Below are 21445 nucleotides of genomic sequence, written 5' to 3'. Positions count from 1 at the left end.
AACAAAAAAAGAGAATTCAATAATGGCAGTTTCATTTTTGGTAAATTTTAAAATATAATCTTGATATAAATTTGATACCAAAAGTTTTAGGTTTGATCTCATTTTGGATTAAATTCAAAATAAAGATTCAGAAATTTCAGTTATTCTAGCACCATATGGTTAATATTAACAAGTAATACGGTTGTTTGGAGTACGCCTTTATAAATATCTAGTGTAGATCTGGAGAAATTATAAACTTATATTTTATGTGTAGTTGGACATTGTAGAAATGGTTTTAAAAGGATACTGGATAATTTCATTCATTTCTTCTGAGGTTGCAGAATTTGCATCCATTTTTTCAGCAGCTGTCACAACTGTTGCAAAAGCCTTTTGAATAGACAAGAAAATAAAAATGTCTACAGTTGCCAAACATCTTTTACTATACTTCTTTTAATGGCTGTTGATAGCTGGCACATATTCTTCATTATATCAAATTTAAGATTGTCAAAACTACACTGATGATCACTTTAAACCACTTATATATTAAAAGATAAAGTAATGGTTCCTGAATACTCGTTTCAGAGAACTAAGAGTATGCAGAGAAAAACAAGAAACGAAGCTAGTCAAAGGTAAAAGAACAAGAAAGCCCTGTTTCCTCTACTAATCTTACTCCAGGAAAATATCTATTTTTCTTGGAAGCAGCCAATTATGGATATTTTTTAATGGTGACAAGACATCTGTAAGGCCTTTAATAGAGTTAAGATCTTTGTAATACTATTCTGAAGACAGAAAGAATAGTTGTTTATTTTAAAGAATAACAACAGTTGTTTATTGCCTTGCCAAGTATTCCTTGTACTTCCTGATTGCTAAATCTGTTGTGTAGTTACTTCAATTTTTTTCTTTTAAGCAAGAAGAGAAATGCTAGTTAATAATATACTTTATTTTGTGAAATAACAGAACTGACCTAAATTGTTTAGTTTTTGCTTAATGCTAACTATTGGGTTAGATCACATACTTATTTTGACCTAGCATGAACACAGAATTGGCTTGGTTAAGGAATTCAGGATCAGAGGGCAGGGGATTGGGAATGGGGACTGTTGAACTACCACTTCCTAAGGAACTTTTAAAGTTTGAAGTGATTTATGCTTTCCAAATAAAAGACAAGGCATTAAACACAAGATAAATTCCAAAGCACTAAAAGTATAAAACTATTCTGAGAAAGTCATCATGGATGGTTAGAAAAATATCTAGCTTGTTCTTTTCCCTACAACCTACCTCTGACCAGTCCACGAGGTTGATGAGCCTGCTACACTCTAGGTGCAGTTTGTATGCTATGCAGATGTCTGGGGCGATATTCGGAATGCAGCCTTCTTCGCTTTTCAGTGCTTCATTCTAACAATTAACAGTAAACTAAGATGACTAACTTTTAGAAATTATTAGGAATAAAATCAGACATTAATGAAGCCCCCAACCTAAACTGAGTAAACCAGTAAATGGAATCTTGGTTTCCCTTATTTAGTGAGTCTATTCAATAGTTAGCTAGTTCTTGTTTAGGTTTATGTCTTGGTCATAACCCCTCTAGTTCTTAGTCACTAGAATATTCCCAGGATTAGAAGATAAGCATATTTTTCATTTCAATCCATAAATTACTAATTTCTCAGACCTGAATGCACTTAATGTAAAAAGTTTATGGAAATCTTTAGGAATACTTAATAAAATGGTACTTCCAACACTTATAATTAGCTGAATTCTAACAATTACTATACTGTATTAGTAAATACTAATACCACTTACCAGGGGTATAAATTTCTTTTAAAGAAAAGACTACGTTGTCAACACTGCAGATCTTAAGCCCTATAGAAACCATCAGTGTTTCTTCAACCTATTTGAAATCCATGGCTTTTACTGAGAAACACAAAGTCTTACATACACACCCTGCTCTGATATTATAATATCAGGGGTATATTATAATATATCCCACCCAAAGACAACTGAAATCATACCAGTTCTCTTCTGTGACCCACCAGTCAAGAAGAAGACAGATTTTGTAAGTTTTAATTTATGGTTTATATATTAAAATTAACTGATTTTTTGGTTAAGTATGAAATTATTCAGTGGTTTTCACCATCACTGAAAACCATTGACTTATATCGTCCTACTCAATATTCTTGTAATACTCTGCATGTTTGTGTGCCGTTTTGCAATGAGAAGCCAGTACACTGGAATGCTCTTCATAGGTCTTATGGAGTTGTTTCTTAAGTATTTATTGTGGCAAGATTTCTGGGTATTTAACTTACCACTCTTTCATGTATATACAGCTTATTGAATGTTTAAAGTGATCATTTTGCCCGGTCATAAGAAAGCTAGTTTCTAAAATTGTGAGCTGTCTTGAACTATTGTTTAAAGAGCTTCCAGGAGTTGATAACTGTGTCTGGACTTTAGCAAGGGCAGCTGAAGTGTGCTGCCCCAGGAGTTTTAGTGGCAGACTGCTGGTTATCCTCTACACTCAGCTCTGCAGATGCTCTCAGAATAGATCTTTCTTTGTTTTAAAATCCAAGATGAAGTCCCAAAGTATTTCTCTTTCCCACTAGAAACAACCATTTCGGTCTTTCAGTAATTTATTAGGCCATATTGTTTAATCCCTGTCTGCTGTTATGTTTACAGGAAACATTTCTTTTATTTTCACAAGAGTGGTAACATTATACTCTCAAGTCTTTGTGCCTATGATCTGACTTTAGCATGTGAAGGGCAAAGATTACACATGGTCAAAAACTGGCAGCAACAGTTGACTACTAACTGGTATCTTTATGGGGTTAGAAATTTTTTTCTACAGTCTAAAGAATTTTTAAAAATATATGAGACGTGCAACCCTGAATTGCCGACTCTCTGCTCATTAAAACATAACTGCAAATTTAGTATATTTTTATGACAATGACGCCCAGAGTCTGAGCTAAACTATCAGAAAACTAAATGTTCATCTTACCTTGAGATAATAGTAAGGATTGTTGAGTGCAGTATGGAGGGCAATTCGCGGAGCAGCATTTAAATGCTCACGAAGGGCATGGGCAGCACTGAAGTACACCACCTCATGGAGAGGCTGTGTCTCAGGAGGCAGAAGGTATTCTCTGAAACAGAATCCATGTTTAGATAAGCACAGGTTTATTTTCTTTATATATAATATATATATTTTTTCCTTTAAGCTCTGTTGGACTTCAATTTTCACTATAACATTTTTGTCAATCCTCTCTCTGTAGAGGACTGAACCATTTACTAAAAGCAAAATTAACAACCAAAAACAAACGAATGAAACAAACCCAAATATCAGCTCTAATACAGTTTCACTCAGAACTGCATCTCTTCCATATAATAGTTTTTAAAACTACCTCTAGACTCTTTATAAGAAGCTGTATATTTCAGTTCTGAGTTAAACCTTTAGGAACAAATGTATATATACTACATTTCTGCTTAGAAATCTTTAAGATAGCATTTCTTAAAGTAAATGAGAAAACAGATATCTACATTTTCTAGCACAGCAAACATTTAACCTTTGGCAATATTGAACACAGGCCTGGAATTAAGAGTTCAGGAAATTCTTCTTGGATCACAGAAAATTTTTAGTTGATATCTTTCATGGAAATGACACCTCAAAAGTTGTGGGGTTTTTTTGTTTTGTTTTGGTTTTTTTTGAGACGGAGTTTCACTCTTGTCACCCAGACTGGAGTGCAGTGGTGCAATCTCGGCTCACTGCAACCTCTGCCTCCCAGGTTCAAGTGAGTCTCCTGACTCAGCCCTCAGCCTCCTGAGAGGCTGGGATTACAGGTGCCCACCATCACGCCCGGCTAATTTTTGTATTTTTAATAGAGATGAGGTTTCACCATGTTGGCCAGGCTGGTCTTGAACTCTTGACCTCAGGTGATCCATCAGCCTTGGCCTCCCAAAGTGCTGGGATTACAGGTGTGAGCCACCGCGCCCGGCCCAAAAGTTTTTTATATATTGGAATTACTTATTACGTTAGAAGGCAGAAAAGTCTAAATCTTAGTTTCAGAGTATTGAAAAACAAATCATTAATAAAATTTCACTTATAAAAAATCTGCCATAATTTGGGATTTTTTTCACCTATGAGCTAGATGATAAAACAATTTTAATAAATTCGGAACTAAAAAATACGGCATTAAAAATTTGCTTTGCATGTATAATGAGCCCATCAGGTGGTCTGTGCCATGACAGTGATACTATACTGGATGCCTGGAGGGTGGCAAATTGGAGGGGAGAAGCTTTGGCATACATAACCCATAGACAGAGTAATGTCACTAACTGGATTAAAGTATATAGTTAACTCACATGACTTCATAAAGAAGATTTCTGGGGCTTAGTCCAGTCCTGAGCCTAAAGTATTTTGGCCACATGACAGCTTGTGTCAGCTCCTTTTCCTACCAGTACAAGCAGAGCAAAGCAGCTACCTCAGCCCAGTCACTGGGGACATTATTCCCCTTCTTCCAAGTATCCTTTCTCTTCTTCTGGAGAGGATACCACTCCCTAGAAATCCCCTACACTTGCTTTGTCCCGATGTGGCCAGGAGCTCTGAAGAAGAGAGGAAGTGGAAAGGGTATTCAACATGGACATCACTCTTCACCATCTTCCTTTCCTCCCCCATCTCAAGAGCTAATGACCCCTTGCTCATTCTAATTCTAGGTGCTGCTCCTTCTCCAGAATCAACTGGAACAAAACTTACTTGCAAAGAGTGTATGATTTTGACTTGATCCTCACTAAGGAACAGTATTCTATACCTCAGATACTGTTAACATCTTAATTACTCAAGGTTAAGTTAACTTAGCTGTAGCTTCAGGAAATAGTTTCTGTGATGGCTGGCTACCAATTTGTAATTTCTGACCATAAACTCTTCCTACACTAACCTCAGGCAGTTATTTCCCAATCATTATACATGGCTGTCATTAAAAGATCTTGTTGCAGTCCCTGCTATGTAATAAGGATTGGATATCTAACAAGGCAATCAGATAGAGTCAACTTCAGAAACTCAAACTATCGCCTCACATTTTAACATTTTTACATGTGATATATAGAAATTCAGGCATTTCCCAAGGCAAAAGACCTCTCTAGATATCCTCAAAGAACCATCAGAGCAAAAATAAAATATCTGCCTTAATTTTGTTTCCACTGGCTACATTAGTTGAACAACAACAGTAACAAAATACATTATACATTAGAATTTTTATCTGACTGCAGACTTGGAGATTGGCATAGAAATATATTTCTGTGACTTATTTATGTGAGAAGAAGTAAGCAATGAGTCTGGCACTAAAGCACTGCATTATGCTCATTTTGGATTCAGACCAGACAAATGATAGGCCTTCCCTGAAAGAGGTGGTTCTGAAGGAACTGGAGGAATTAGTATCAACAAGGGCTACAAAGTTGAAGCTTGCTATTGGCAAAAACAGTAACTTAGAAAGTGGCAATTTATTCTCAGCTCTCAAGATCTGGCAACTTATTCTTGCCTGCCAGTATTTTTGCCAAGAGCTGCTCATGGTATACTGTGAACTCTGCCTCCTGAAGTCTCCTGCTTATATTTGTCTTTAAAGGACATCCTTTCTCCATAACTCCAAGCTGTGCCCAGACATCTGTGGTGTGGCTGTTGAGGGCAGTGTAGAGAAATGGAGAGGGCCTTTTGGCAGATGTCAGGAGAATGAGACTGTGTGACCTTGCATGAGTCACAGCCCCTCTCTGGCCTTTAGCTGCCACAGGGCTGACTCTTCAGGTCTCTTTTAGCTTTAACATGCTACAATTCTAATCTCTTCCCTCCTGGGACAATCTTGGTAAAGACACTAAATCCTAGTATGGAAGATTTTGTGATTTTACAACAAAACACATTTAATTATACTGAGCATTATTTCAACAACTGCTCAGAAAGGTAAAAAGTCAGACATATTAGGTGAAGGATCATGACAGGGAAATGGCTGATGTGATTTCAGAGCCTACAATTTGGAATTTGTAAGAACTCTGGAACCTGACATTTGGCCTAAAATTGGCAAATCACATTGCAAAATTATTTTTAGTGACTACCATGTTCACTGCCTGGTAAAAGGGAAGAGTCAAGAGTTTGGGGCTAGACTCTACAAGAACAGGAAAGCCCAGTAGGGCAAGGTTAACTCTGTGGGTTCTAAAATGTAATTTTTGACTAGTATTTGGCCAATATTGCAGTTCATCACTTTTTTTTTTTTTCTCGAGATGGAGTCTTGCTCTGTTGCCTAGGCTGGAGTGCAGTGGTGCGATATCAGCTCACTGCAACCTCTGCCTCCCGGGTTCAAGCCATTCTCCTCCCTCAGCCTCCCAAGTAGCTAGGATTACAGGTGTGCACCACCATGCCCAGCTATTTTTTGTATTTTTAGTAGAGTCGGGGTTTCACCATGATGGTCAGGTTGGTCTCAAACTCCTGTCCTCAAGTGATCTGCCCACCTTGGCCTCCCAAGATGCTGGGATTACAGGCGTGAGCCAATGCGCCCGGCCTTGGTTGATCATTTTGGACCTTTTCATGGCATTAGCAATTTCTCCCCAATGACTAGGAACAATGACTCTGTCCCCACATTATTCTGGAAAACTAAGCTTTTCACCTTCAGAAAAGACATGTAATTTGTTAGAAAAGCACTCTTTCTCTTTAATAATTGTGCTGCTATTTTCTCAGTACTTTATTCAGTGCCTAGCCTGCTGTTGGGTTTAAACTGCCATTAAAAATTACAATAAACAGGGCCGAGCGCGGTGGCTCACGCCTGTAATCCCAGCACTTTGGGAAGCCAAGGTGGGTGGATCACGAGGTCAGGAGTTCAGGATCAGCCTGACCAACATGGTGAAACCCCGTCTCTACTAAAAATACAAAAATTAGCCAGGCCTGTTGGCACATGCCTGTAATCCCAGCTACTCGGGAGGCTGAGGCAGGAAAATCCCTTGAACCCGGGAGGCGGAGGTTGCAGTCAGCCAAGATCACGCCACTGCACTCCAGCCTGGGCGACAGAGTGAGACTCTGTCTCAAAAAAAAAAAAAAAATTACAATAAACAATGATAACAGGTTCTCCCCCCCCCCCCCCCCCACTTTTTAGGTATTAAATCGTTTTCTTTTGCACACTTCTCATTTTTTTCTGTAGCATGCCCAACTTCCACCAAACTTAGGTGGGTGATTTTACACGGCTACATAAAGCTGACTTTTGGGAAATCCATGAATCAGAACGATCTGGGTTTCCTAAAAAGGAAACATCTTAAAATACAGGCTGGATTGGTAGACTTCTAAATTTACCCAGCACATGTCTCAACATAAATTTAGTGCTGATAATGAGGTGCACTGGCATTGTTTAGAATTAAATGTTCTTTCTTCAGGATAAAATAGAGCAGCATGGCTAGTCTGCTCTACTTTCTGGGCTTGGCTCAGATCCAGCATTTACTCCTAGCAAAGATAAAGTGTAATACAAATACTTTATTATTAGAAAGAGAAACATTCACTTTCTATCTCATCTCTCCCCACCTGACCTAATGAAGTAGATCAAATTTAAGCCTATATTCTTGAACTGAGATTAAAAGAATGAACTAAGTCATTTGATTAGACATCTTGATAATGATGGAAAAAGAATAAAAATTACAATTCTTTTTTTTTTTTTTTGAGACGGAGTCTTGCACCGTTGCCCAGGCTGGAGTGCAGTGGCACGATCTTGGCTCACTGCAAGCTCTGCCTCCTGGGTTCATGCCATTCTCCTGCCTCAGCCTCCCGAGTAGCTGGGACTACAGGCGCCCACCACCACACCCAGCTAATTTTTTGTACTTTCAGTAGAGACAGGGTTTCACCTTGTTAGCCAGGATGGTCTCGATCTCCTGACCTCGTGATCCGCCAGCCTTGGCCTCCCAAAGTGCTGGGATTACAGGCGTGAGCCACCACGCCCGGCCTAAAAATTACAACTCTAAGCTAGATGGAGAGACCTGAAAAGCATAAAGCCTAACCTAGGAGAAAAATGTTCTGGATTGGCTATAGACAGCTATGACACCAGTGTTATTTGGAAAAACAGCATGATTTTTAGCTCTTAAGAGCTAAATTTAGACTTACCTCACTAGACAGTCAATGAAGTTCACAACATTTTCTCTGAGTACTTCAAATTTGGTTTGCTTCTTACTTCTTCTTAACTCCTTCATTTCCAATAAGGACTATAGATAAAAGAACATAGCTTTTCTGGTGATCCTCAGACAGAAAACCCCTCAGAGGGAGCTCTGTTGGTAACCCCTCAGAGGGAGGCATCTGTTCTATAGAAGCACCTGATGCCCTTTCCATAAGACAGGATGTACAGAGAAAGATCAAAATGGGTTTTGTTTATTCTTTTTATTTTTAAGGTCTGGCAAGAATCTCGCCTCAAAGGTGTTTTGCTTTATAATATACAAGCAAATTTTTAGGGAAAGAGGAAAAGGGCAGTTCACTTTACTACTAAATTACATGGCAGAGTGCTCACTATTCAGTCCATTAAGTCATTTAAGAAAAGTACTTAACAGGATAAAGAAAAAAATCTTGCCTTTTTGCCATACTAACAGAATAGATTCCATGTGTTTTATTTTACTTAGATTGAAATTTTACTCTACATTTATCATAATTTGGTATCACAGTAAAAGAAGGTTCTTCATTTCGACAATCAAGATCCTAAAGTTAGAACTATCTGAAAAAGAATATATTGGATATACTGTGGCTCAATTTCTGCTCTATACTTGAATATGCATTTTAAAAAATCAAGAAAAGTAACTAAAACTAATTAGTTAGGCTCTTTTAAATCTCTCAGTTTGATCAAACAGAAAAATACATCAGATAAATAATCAGATTTGTGCAGCCATGTTCCCATTTTCTCTTATTGCTAGCGAATTCTCTTTCTCTTGCTGAGCCCACAGGAATGGTTTCCACCTATGTTAGCTAGTAGGTTCCAGAATGTGTATATGTAGAGTAATGATGGCAATGGGACTAACAGGATGTTCAACTTAGAAGTGAGTTAAAAGTCTGCTTTGTTCCTGGTTGTGGTTTAAAAATGAAAACAAAAACATCCAGGCAGAGCTAATCTAGAGCACAAACTGAAAAAAGGGAGTGTCACAGGATGCAGCTGGAAGGGAGGAGAGTAACCTGACCTTCTGAAGATGATAGAGGTCTGTCTTCTGAAGCCCCTTTGGCTGTGACCCAGAAGCATCTTCTTCCTCTTCGGTTTCTGCTTTTAATACAAAACCAGTACACATCAATGAGGGTAAATCCAAGTCAAGGGAACAAACATTTCTACTACTCCAAAGTAAAAGTTTCACCTATATATATTTTTTTAATGTGGCAAGGGATCAAGATTCCATCTGATAAATGATTTCTTACAGAAGCTGAAGGCCAATAATATATAACTTGTGCTGTAGTGATGTCTTCAAAAAATCAGCTACTGAATTTTAAAAGTGTAACCACAATGAAAACAAAACAAAATACAACCTAACAAAACTCCCTCAAACCAACAGCAAAAAGTCTCAAAAAAAAAATTTTTTTTTTTTCAGATGGAGTCTTGCTCTGTTGCCCAGGCTGGAATGCAGTGGTGCCATCTTGGCTCACTGCAACCTCCTCCTCCCAGTTCAAGTGCTTCTCCTGCCTCAGCCTCCGGAGTAGCTGGGATTACAGGTGCCGGCCACCATGCCTGGCTAATTTTTGTATTTTTAGTAGAGAAGGGGTTTCGCCACGTTGGCCAGGCTGGTCTCGAACTGCTGACCTCAGGTGATCCACCCGCCTTGGCCTCCCAAAGTGCTGGGATTACAAGCACGAGCCACCACGCCCAGCCAGTCTCAAATATTTTTGATGTTATACATAGCTTTTTAAAAAAAATAATAAAAACTTAAAACTGTTTTCCTTTGATTATGTCAAGATTGTAAACAACAAAATTTGAGTATGAAGAGGGTGGTGTGTAAAAGTTTTGAAATAATCCACTAAAACATAAAGTGCATCATGGTTCTTTAGCAAAGGGAAAGAAAACCATAACTGCTTAAATGTACAGCTGTGCTCCTTCTAGAGAGCATAATGCTCTCATATTCTTCTTCAAGGGCAGGTTGGGTTTTGTGAACCCCACACACATGGTTTGTTTGGCCTAAAACTATGACAGGAGGATGCAGCTGGAGAATATGCATTGGCTTAAAGAATAAACTGCTTTTTAGCTACAGCTAATTTCTGGTTCAAAAAAGACATAACTAAAGGTTAAAATGTCTACTAGATTCTTTGTCCCATGTCATTAACATGTAGTTTGCTACATGTTAATAAACCTAATATGCCTTTGAAATATATCTAATATGGGCTGAATGAAGTGCCTCATTCCTATAATCCCAGCACTTTGGGAGGCCATGGTGTGAGGATCACTTGAGACAAGGAGTTCGAGACCAGGCTGGGAAACATAGTGAGACACTGTCTCTATTTAAAAAAAAAAAAAAAAAAAAAAAAAAAATTAATTAGGCTGATGAGGGGGCTTATGCCTATAATCTCAACACTTTGGGAGGCTGAGGCAGGCAGATTGCTTGAACCCGAGAGTTCGAGACCAGCCTGAGCAACATGGAAAAACCCCATCCCTACAAAAATACAAAAAAATTAGCCAAGTGTGGTGGGACGTGCCTGTAGTCCCAGCTACTTGGGAGGCTAAGATGGGAGGATCACTTGAGCCTGGGAGGTATAGGCTGCAGTGAGCCTATCATGCTACTGCACTCCAGCCTGGACAACAGTGGGAGACTCTGTCTCCAAAAAAAAAAAAAAATTCAGCTGGATGTTGTGGCCCTTTTCTGTAGTCCTAGCTACTCAGGAGGTGGAGGCAGGAGGATTACTTGAGCCCAGGAGGTCTGAGGGAACTGTGGGCTATGACTGCACAACTGCACTTAAGCCTGGACAACATAGCAAGATCCTGTCTCAAAAAAAATCTGATATGACACTCTGTCCTACTTAACTCTTCCCAACTGTAATTTTAAACCCAAACTGTAATATGTAATAAATGTTACGGAACACAGATAGCATATAGCCAAATATTTCTACTCATCCAACGTGGGGAGTTTTAGTTTCAGTTTATTATTAATAATGAGTCACTTTTGAAAATCAGGAAATAACAGACATTTCTTCAAGACAGTGGTTGTGCTTTAATTTGTAAAATTCTTTATTCTTTAGGCTACTAATCATCTTAATCTTCGACCTTCCCATTTCAAAAGCTGCATTCCTTTATTTAGCTCTAGCATATCACAGAATTTGTTTACTAGCTCATATTATATGAACTCTAATTAAAAATGTATCTAGATTACCTCTAGTTAATGGTGCCCAGCAAAAAAAGAAGAAAAAATTATATGTGCAGTTTATTTTTACAGCAATCTCCATAAGTCCCATTTTGTAAAAGACTGAAATTTACACAGTATTTACCTTCTATTTTTCTAAGCCTTTTACCCTATTTATGTACTTAAGGGTGGCCCCTTGCTGATCCAGTGATCACTACTAGGGCGTATTTATATCGTGAATTAGCGACAGAAAAACAATGAACTAGTGGTTAAGAGAGATGGGCTCTGGTCTGAGTGCTACCACTAGCTAGCTGTGTGATCTCAAACAAGCTGCCGTCTTCTCCTAGACTTTAGTTTCTGGTTATATAGCTGAACTCAATGATCTTAATGATACCAACATCCAGCCCTTAAAAGTTTTTGTGTTCTGAAGAGTGGTTGAGCTCATGCTGCAGTGGCAAGAGCAATGCCCACACATAACCTGAAAGAAAATCCCTTAGTGCCTGCTGATGACTTCCTCACTCTGGCCGCTCAGGCCACTCTAGTCAGGCAAACATTCTCTTTCATCTTCCATGACTGAGCACTCATCAGGTGCCTCACATTGTAGCTATGGAGAGATATGGGAAGATTTTTGCAAAAGCAGTTTCCTAAAGCCAAAAGATTTTTAAGACAAAGAAGCACTTGCCAAACATAAAAAAGGATTAAAACAGACATTTTAAATAAGATATTTTCAACATGTCATGTCCAATTCTATGTGATTATATATGAAAAAACTACCTGTTCCCCCAAAACTCCATTAAAAAATTGCCCTAAATTTGGGAAAAGTAAAAGGTACACACCAATATATTTTATTGTTGTTATTGTTCTACTAAAAGAATACCATACTTTGGTGCTAGAAACAGAGCAAGAGAAGAGCCCATGAAAAGCTAGTATTTAGGGAACAGAACATGGCTACCTATATACAATCAGACACCCTAAGCATTCAGGATATATAAATGATCATGTGGAGGTCAAGCAAAAGAGAGAAACTGTAACCCTCCAACAGTGAAGAGTGCCAGGCTGCTTCAGTTAATTTAGGACTGAAAGATTCCAGCTTTTGTAAATCCGATTAAAGTAAGCCTCATGCAGATTTTGGTAATCAACATACCAATGAGCCTCACTGCTGTGAAAGCAGTTCATAGCTATTAATTTTTCAAGCTTACAGATGATTTATGCAGTGCTTTGGAAATCTATAAAGAACTTGATGAAATGCTTAAGAAAAAACCTCTAAAAAGAGTTCTTAATTATGACACCCTGCTACTCTTTCCAATCTTTTTGATTTCTTTTTGTTGACTTTTTAAAGACTAATCCCCCAAACTGTCGATCTGGAGAAAGATTTTCTTTTTCTGCCCATTTGATGCTCTCCATTGTTTAAACCAAATCTAGAAGAGAAACATTTGGCCTATTTGTGATTGTTAAAATGTGATACTATGAGGCTTGGCATACTGACTGATCATGAACTACTTTCTCTCTTTATCTCTAAGCACATCAGAAGGTGGGGTTTTCCATGCCATTTTAGTTAAATGACTGTCATGGCCAATAGAATTGGAAGGATATTACACTCTTACCATCGAGGCTCTGAAACTGGGCCAGGAACTCCTCTATTCTCTTAGCTGTGCTGCCAAGGTGGTTTTCACAGTAAGACTTAAAAACCTTGAAACATTTCTCAAGTATGGTCATCAGTTCATCCTTTGCCAACATCCTAGAACAGAGTCAGTGACAGGAAATGTAATATAACTAGAAAATTAACACTTAAAAAACATTTTATTTAATATACATATTAAATGTTTCCGCTCAGAAGATAAAAGAAATTCTTCATTAGTAGCTACCAACATTTTTTGGAGAGATTTTCCTCCATATATGCGACATTCAGAAGAATTCTTGAAGGGTTCTCATGATAAAGTTTAGCTTAGAAAATTTACAAAGGTCTGGATTCATAGTGTGGCTCTAACATGATGTTTGTAATAAAGAATAAGGTTATTATACATCTCTGATCCTTGGTTCGTTGTCTGTAAAATGGAAATAATAACTTGCTTATTTCACAGGTTAGATGGAGACTTAAAAATTAAATGAGAAGCAGCAGTGGAAGACTCTAGCACAGTGCTTACCACACAGTAGGCATTTAATGATAGTTTTCCTTTCTTTTGATCTAAACGTACATATGAAATAAGAAATGTCTACAGAAGATATGATGTGCTAAATGTAAACTTGTTTGAAAGAACCAAAATAGTACACTCATTTCTCTAATTATCACCATTTAAACTATGCTTTACATCTCCTATGGGCTTTATAAACATCAGTCAGTAAACCCACTGAACTTTAAATGAAGTAGGCAGATCTAATTGTTATTTATAGCACAGGCAGAGTGGTTGAGTAGCTCATTCACAGATATAGAAGAAATCTTCGTTAGAAATGGAGAGAAAATACAGATATTCTAAAGTTAGGATCTTGTTCTTGGAGTTTACAGGATTTCTCCACTAAGATCATACTCAGTAATGGCATCAAAAGGAATCAGACCAATATTAGGAATTTTTAAGCAGTGGCATTACACAAATATTCAAATTATTCTCAGCAAATGCATCTAAGTCATTAAAACTATGATGATTAAAAGTTCTAATATTTCCAGGCACGGTGGCTCACACCTGTAATCCCAGCACTTTGGGAGGCCGAGGCGGGTGGATCACGAGGTCAGGAGATCGAGACCATCCTGGCTACCACGGTGAAACCTCGTCTCTACTAAAATTATAAAAAATTAGCCGGGCGTAGTGGCGGGCGCCTGTAGTCCCAGCTACTCGGGAGGCTGAGGCAGGAGAATCACTGGAACCGGGGAGTCGGAGGTTGCAGCGAGCTGAGATCACGCCACTGTACTCCAGCCTGGGCAACAGAGTGAGACTCAGTCTCAAAAAAAAAAAAAAAGTTCTAATATTAACCATGAAGTAACAGACAAATCCAGAATGTGGGCATTTTGTAATACAACTAATTCACTTATATTTGACATCTTTCATAATAAAAAAATGAGGAGAAATACTAATACTGCTAACTTGGGAGAAAGAAACAAAGCTAAGTAGACTATGATTACTGAGAAATTGAACTGGTTACTTGAACTAAAATTTAAACCCCAACAACAACAACAAAAAGTAGACAACCAGTAAATATGGCAATTGTTAAGGGTAGACCAAATAGTAAATTTCCACAGAGTTTTTTTAAAAGTATAAAACTTTATCTTCCTCTTTCTACAATAATTATCTAAGATATAATCTTTATCTGTGAAAGGCAGCTAACTGGTCAAGGAAAAATAAGCCAAGACATTTCATACTTGATTACAGTTGAGATTTAAAATTTGTGGCTTTCTATTGCCCAGATAGAGTTATGAGAAGAAAGTTAACTCAAAGTCAGATACACTTGAACAATCTGTTAAACCTGACCTTTAGGCCTATTCAAGTAGACAAGATTAGCATTTCCGGTGTCCAAGAAATCACCGGCACTGACTTGCTTGGAGGGGAAAGACGGGTGAGGTACTGCTGGCAGAAGATCTAACCCAAGTTAGCAGCATGTGAAGGATTAGCTTCCCAGGATAGGGGCAGCAACAGCTCTTGTCCACTTTGAGCTCCAAATAACTGAATATCAAGGAAGGCCAAACCTAGCCTATTATCCAGGAGACCAAAAAAGAGGGCATTATTTCATATAACTTTGGAAGCAAACTTCATTAGTCATAACTCTTAATGTGTCACTTGGAGAAGGTACTCAGATGTAAACTGCCAGGGATTCAAATAGTTATTAGTCCTCTTATTCTTTTTTTTTTTTTTCTTTGAGACGCAGTTTTGCTCTTGTTGCTCAGGCTAGGGTGCAATGGCGTGATCTCGGCTCACTGCAACCTCTGCCTCCCAGGTCCAAGCGATTCTCCTGCCTCAACCTCCCGAGTAGCTGTGATTACAGGCATGCACCACCATGCCCGACTAATTTTGTATTTTTAGTAGAGGCAGGGTTTCACCATATTGGTCAGGCTAGTCTCGAACTCCTGACCTCAGGTGATCCGCCCACCTCGGCTTCCCAAAGTGCTGGGATTATAGGCGTGAGCCACTGCACCCAGTCTAGTCCTCTTACTCTTAGCCAAAGATTATGTTTTGCTCCCAGAGCAGAAAGATCTTACACTTTCTCAAGTATTCTCTTGTTTAATGTAAAATGACAAGACTTGAGATAAGGCTGATTAGAAATAATAACTTAACCAACCCCAATAAAGTCATTATTTAAAATTTTTTTTCCAGTAAAATTATACACACACAGAATCAATGCTGCCTGCTATCATCACTATTATTCAGCATCATTCTGGAGTCTAGATGCTACAATAAATTAAGAAGAAGAAATGGTATAAATGTTAAGAAGGAGGATGAAATTAATCATTTCATATGATGTGACTGTAAAGTTAGAAAATCTAAGAACTGCAAATAAAAGAGAGTGTGAAAGAGCTGGGCGTGGTGGCTCATGCCTGTAATCCCAGCAGTTTGGGAGGCCGATGGGAAGACCACTTGAGCCCAGATGTTTGAGACCAGCCTGGGCAACAAAGTGAGACCCTCATTCCTACAAAAAATAGAAAAAATTAGCTCAGCCTGGTGGCGCACACTTGTAGTCCCAGCTACTGAGGCTGAAGTATGAAGACTGCTTGAGCCTGGGAGGTCAAGGCTGCAGTGAGCCGTGATCATGCCATTGCACTCCAGCATGGGTAACAGAGACTCTCTCTCAAAAAAAAAAAAAAATGACAGAGAGTGTAAAAAAGTAAGTGAATAAAAGATATATATGCATGCATATATACATATCCATATAATGTAATCAATATCTTATATTAAACTACATAATGAAAAAAAGGCCCATGTTCAAAATGGTAACAAAACCTACTAAATACACAGCAATACACATTATAATATATGTGTATGACCTATATTAAAAAAGCCCTGAATAAATGAATAGACATTTTAACACTCACTATTGTAAAGATACAAATCTTTCCAAATTAATCAATATTCTTAACAGTTTGAAACAAAATTACAGAGGTTAAATTTTATTTTTATTTTTATTTGAGATGGAGTTTGGCTCTTGTTGCCCAGGCTGGAGTGCAATGGTGCAATCTCGGCTCACCGCAACCTCTGCCTCCTGGGTTCAGGCGATTCTCCTGTCTCAGCCTCCTGAGTAGCTGGAATTACAGGCGTGCACCGCCATGCCGGCTAATTTTGTATTTTTAGTAGAGACAGGGTTTCTCCATGCTGGTCAGGCTGGTCTCGAACTCCTAACCTCAGGTGATCTGCCCGCCTCGGCCTCTCAAAGTGCTGGGATTACAGGTGTGAGCCATGGCGCCTGGCCGTAAATTTTAAAAACTAATAAAATTATTCTGAAATGTATCTGGAATAATTGTTCTAAAAAACAGGAACAATGTGTGTACACTTGAGTGTGTATGGTAGGGCTGTAAATACATTAAACAGTGTTAAGCTACGATGATTAAAATTGATGGTACTTGGGAATAGACAGGTCAACAGAAGAGAATGAGTTCAGAAAGAGATCTAGGTGTACATGGGTGTTTGTTATGTCACAGGGATAGCATTTCAAATCAGTGAGGGAAAAGACACTGGGTATCAGAATTAACTATTTTAAAAAAAACAGGTCACTATCTCACCTTATACACAAAAATGCATTTCAGATAGAATAAAAATGTAAGTACGGTCTGGGAGCAGGGAAAAAGAACTAGCTCATCAACCATAAAATACTAGAAGAAAACCAAGAAAGATATTTAAGCCTGATAATATCCAGCAGCAGCAAAAGTGTAGGGAAATACACACTGGTACATGGTTGGTGTGAGTGTACACTGTACAACAATGTTTATATTTTAGACTCAATATGTTTACATCTACCTTTGTTTTGTGGAAATAGTTATACAAATACACAGACTTACCACTGCTCATGATTATTGTTTGTAATAGTGAAGAATTAGAAACAATCTAAATATGTATCAAAAAAGGGTCTGATTAAATAAAAAGCACTTTAAAAACATGATATTATATAGTGATGAGAAACAATGAGGTAGGGCAATATGTAATACTAATGATGACAGCTAACATTTATACCCACATGTGTATCAAGTGTCATTTGATACGATACAATGTAAATACTATTATTATTCCCATGTTAGAGATGAGAAAACAAAGGCACAGAGAACTTAAGTAAACTTGTCCAGAATCCAATAGCTGGTAATTGGCAAAGCTGGGGTTTGAACCTAGACAGTTCAGCTTGACATCCATGCTCTTACTGAGCATGCTATATTGCATCTCAAAACATGGCATCTGTGGTAGAATATTAGGCACAAACCAAAATAACCACCACAACAAAAACAAAACAAACACAAAAAAACAAAAAATGCAAGTGTGGAACACCATATATAGTATTATTTAATATACATTTGTGTGTGGAAAAATATCTGAAGTGCAAATAGCTAACAGTGGATGACTGGTTTTCGAGGTTATATAATACAAGGGGTAATATCAGAAAAATACTTATTTTTTCACTTAGATTATTAGAATGACTATAGCAAGCACTTTTTTTTTGGTTTGGTTTGGTTTGGTTTGGTTTGGTTTGGTTTTTGAGGCAGAGTCTTGCTCTGTTGCCAGGCTGGAGTGCAGTGAGGCAGTCTCTGCTCACTACAACCTCTGCCTCCTGGGTTCAGGCAATTCTCGTCCTTTAGCCTCCAGAGTAGCTGGGACTACAGGCGCATGCCACCATGCCTGGCTAATTTTTTGTATTTTTAGTAGAGAGGCAGTTTTACCATATTGGCCAGGCTGGTCTTGAACTCCTGGCCTCAAGTGATCTGCCTGCCTCGGCCTCCCAAAGTGCTGGGATTACAGGCATGAGCCACTGCGGCCGTCAAAGCACTTTGGATAAACCAAACCTAACTGAAGAAGATCACTTGAAAACAACTACAAAATATTTAGCTTATTCCAAAAAAGTGTGTTTATATATAGCACCTCAAATAAAAAATTAAGGATTGAGTCTAGCTATCAGACAAGCATTTTTCAAACTGGGTTTCAACTCCTTTGTCAGTCATGAACCAGTCATTCCAGAGATATTTATTGAATGCACACTACATACTAGTCACTGTTGTGGGCATTTGAGGTTGAGGCATATTGAGTCACTGTTGAGGCATATTGAATCAAAAATCACTGTCCTCACGGAACTTACATTCTAGTGGGAGAGCTGGGAGAAGCACAGACACGCACTATCTATCTATATCATATATACGATATATGCGTTAAAAATTGATAAATGTTATGGAAAAATACTGAACAGAATAAGCGGAGAGCCATGGGAGGAGGAAGCTTTCAATTTTTAAATGGTTAGGGCCTCACTGAAAAGATGACATTTGATCAAGTACATAAAGGAGGAAAGGAAGTTAGCCATACAAATATCCAGAAGAGCTTTTCCTGGCAGACAGAACAATGGGTGCAAAGGTTCCATAGTGGGCATATCTGGAATATTCAAGAAAACAAGGAGGCCAAGATGTCTGAAATGGAGAGAGAAAATGAGCAGTAATCAGAGAGAGGCCATGTGGGGAGAGGAGGGGGGCGGTCACATAGTGTCACTGTATACGGCTTTTACTCTGAGTGAAATGGGGAGTTAACGGAGGGTTTTGAGCAAAGGAGTAACATTATCTGAAATATTTTAAAAGGACTATTCTGACTGCTACTTTGAGAAGAACCTGTAGGGGAGCAGAAAAACCAGAAAGGAGGCTACTGCAATAATCCAGGTGAGCAACGACGATGACTTGGACTATGATGGTACAAGCGAACGAAGGTGGCAAGAAGAGGTCTGATTCTGGATAAATTATGAAGGCAGAGCCCAGGCTTTTGGTTTGAAAAATCAGAATGATAAAGAGACAGTAGGAAAATGATAGATTTCAGGGGAAGATCAGGAGTTCAGTTTTGGGTAGGTTAACTTTGAGGTGTGTATTGGATATCTAAGTGGAGGTATTAAATAGGACATAAATGGATATAACAGCCTGGCACTCAGGAGAGAGGTATAGGCTTACGATTAAGCCCTGGGGCACTGTAATGTTAAGATGTCAGAGAGAAGAGAAAGCACTAAAGGAGAATGTGAAGGAGCATATACTGAGGTAGGAGAAAAACCAAGAAAGTCCTAGAAATCCATTAAGAAGGGAGTGATGAACTGTAGTCAAATGCTGATAACAGGTTAATGCTAGATTTAGGAACATGGAGGTCACTGGTGACTTTGATCAAACTAGTTGTGATCTGGAGCACAAGCCTAATTGTAATCAGTTAAAGAGAATGGGAGAAGAATTAGAGACAGTGAGACAATGCTTTCCAATTTTGGTACATTCCAACTAACATTTTGTTTTAAAATAAAGAGAATAAAATTGTAAAGAAAATAGCAGAACTAAAAAGTTTGAAAGCCACCATGTGAGATTAAAGAGAAATAAAAAAAAATGTCTAAGATAGGTCACATTAATGCCACAGAAGAGCGATTTATCTTTATCCAACTTAATTAAGAAATAATTACTTCACAATTGGCAGAGCACGGTAGCTCACGCCTGTAATCCCAGCACTTTGGGAGGCCGAGGCGGGCGGATCACGAGGTCAGGAGATCGAGACCATCCTGGCTAACACAGTGAAACCCCATCTCTACTAAAAATAGAAAAAATTAGCCGGGCTTGGTGGCAGGCGCCTGTAGTCCCAGCTACTCAGGAGGCTAAGGCAGGAGAATGGCATGAACCTGGGAGGTGGAGCGTGCAGTGAGCTGAGATCATGCCACTGCACTCCAGCCTGGGCAACAGAGCAAGACTCTGCCTCAAAAAAAAAAAAAAAAAAAAAGAAAAGAAAAGAAAAAATTATTTCACTATCAGGTAAATGGTCCAAAAAATGCCTGTGATACCTAATGTATTAAAAGCTTTATAGGTAATCTGTCACAGGAGTTGAGAAAAACAATAAAGGCTTTATAGACTGTCATTTTTATAAAAAGTTTTCTTAACTAAGAAAGAGAATCATTAAGCAATCATTAAAAAGAATCATCCTGCAGGGCAATGGAGTATTCTGCTTCATCATACAGAAAGCCAATAATTTCTGGTTAAGTACTAATTATATAAATGTCTGATTATAAGAACTGGCTACAAGGAAAAACTGGCCAATCCATGGCTAATGAAAACATCTTTTGCCTGACGAGTTTTCAAATTCTAAACAAACATTACCATTACCAGCTAGTTTTGAAAAATACTCAGAACTCAAACTTGCAAATGTATATATATCAATGAAGGCTGGAAGTTAAGGAAACAAAACAAAACAAAAAAGCATGTAAAAATAATAAAAAGCATGTAAAAAAATTAAGAAGCATGTAAAAATAAGAAATTGTCTTATTCAAAGACTAACACAACAAAGCAATTATGTAGGATGATAACAATGAAACAGAAACCAAAAGTATGTGTATCGCCTCCTAAGCCTTGATATTTCATATTAGGTGCTCCTTCCTAGAGAAGCTGCCAACCCCACAAATGGAGGTTAACTGTCCAGTCTACTGGTTCCTCAGCACCCTAGCCCTGACCCATCACAGCTCTTACTACTCTGTATTGTAGCTCTCTACTGTTCACGTCAATGATTTGACCAAAATTCTGTATAGGTAAGGACCAGGGTTATCTTTGTCATCTGATCAGTGGTTTCAAAAATGAAGCATTTAAAAAACCCCTTTTTTTTTTAATGGATGGGCAAAGCAATAACCATGCAATAATTAATAATTTCCTAACCTAATGCCTTAGTGAAGAATACTTTTTCTAAAGGGAACAGTTCTCAAACTGGTTCATCCTGGGAAGCACCTGGAAGTCATGATGCCCTTTGTGGGATGCCATGCTTTTTTGTGGAATACATCAAAAAGAATAAATTTAATTCATCACATGGTTAGAAGCAACTTGAGTAAGTTCAAATATACACATACTTTATTGATGCAATTTTTTTTTTTTGGATGGAGTCTCGCTTTGTCACCCAGCCTAGAGTGCACTGGCACAATCTCAACTCACTGCAACCTCCACCTCCCAGGTTCAAGTGATTCTCCCACCTCAGTCTCCAGAGTAGCTGGAATTATAGGCACACGCCAC

At 38.3% G+C, this 21445-nt stretch overlaps 1 protein-coding gene across 8 annotated transcripts in view; it reads right to left on the bottom strand.

Annotated features, from left to right (window-relative positions):
• ORC3 (origin recognition complex subunit 3) overlaps window positions 1–21445 on the bottom strand; it is an 86079-nt gene that overhangs the window by 11690 nt on the left and 52944 nt on the right. For 5 of the 8 annotated variants that reach the window (XM_003822860.5, XM_034962502.3, XM_008976471.4 and 2 more), the window contains 6 exons: window positions 12876–13009; window positions 9136–9215; window positions 8081–8178; window positions 2963–3104; window positions 1255–1371; window positions 287–366 (listed from right to left, as the gene is read on the bottom strand). In XM_003822860.5, the coding sequence (XP_003822908.1) occupies window positions 287–366; window positions 1255–1371; window positions 2963–3104; window positions 8081–8178; window positions 9136–9215; window positions 12876–13009 (651 nt within the window). The remainder of the gene's footprint in view (window positions 1–286; window positions 367–1254; window positions 1372–2962; window positions 3105–8080; window positions 8179–9135; window positions 9216–12875; window positions 13010–21445) is intronic. The other 3 variants (XM_008976470.4, XM_063604951.1, XM_055113949.2) reach the window with 1 other exon arrangement.

The sequence above is a fragment of the Pan paniscus genome, chromosome 5 (assembly GCF_029289425.2).
Source record: "Pan paniscus chromosome 5, NHGRI_mPanPan1-v2.0_pri, whole genome shotgun sequence".
Taxonomy (NCBI): domain Eukaryota; kingdom Metazoa; phylum Chordata; class Mammalia; order Primates; family Hominidae; genus Pan; species Pan paniscus.
The sequence above is the reverse complement of the archived record's forward strand: the minus strand, read 5'-3'. Positions and strand labels throughout refer to the sequence as shown.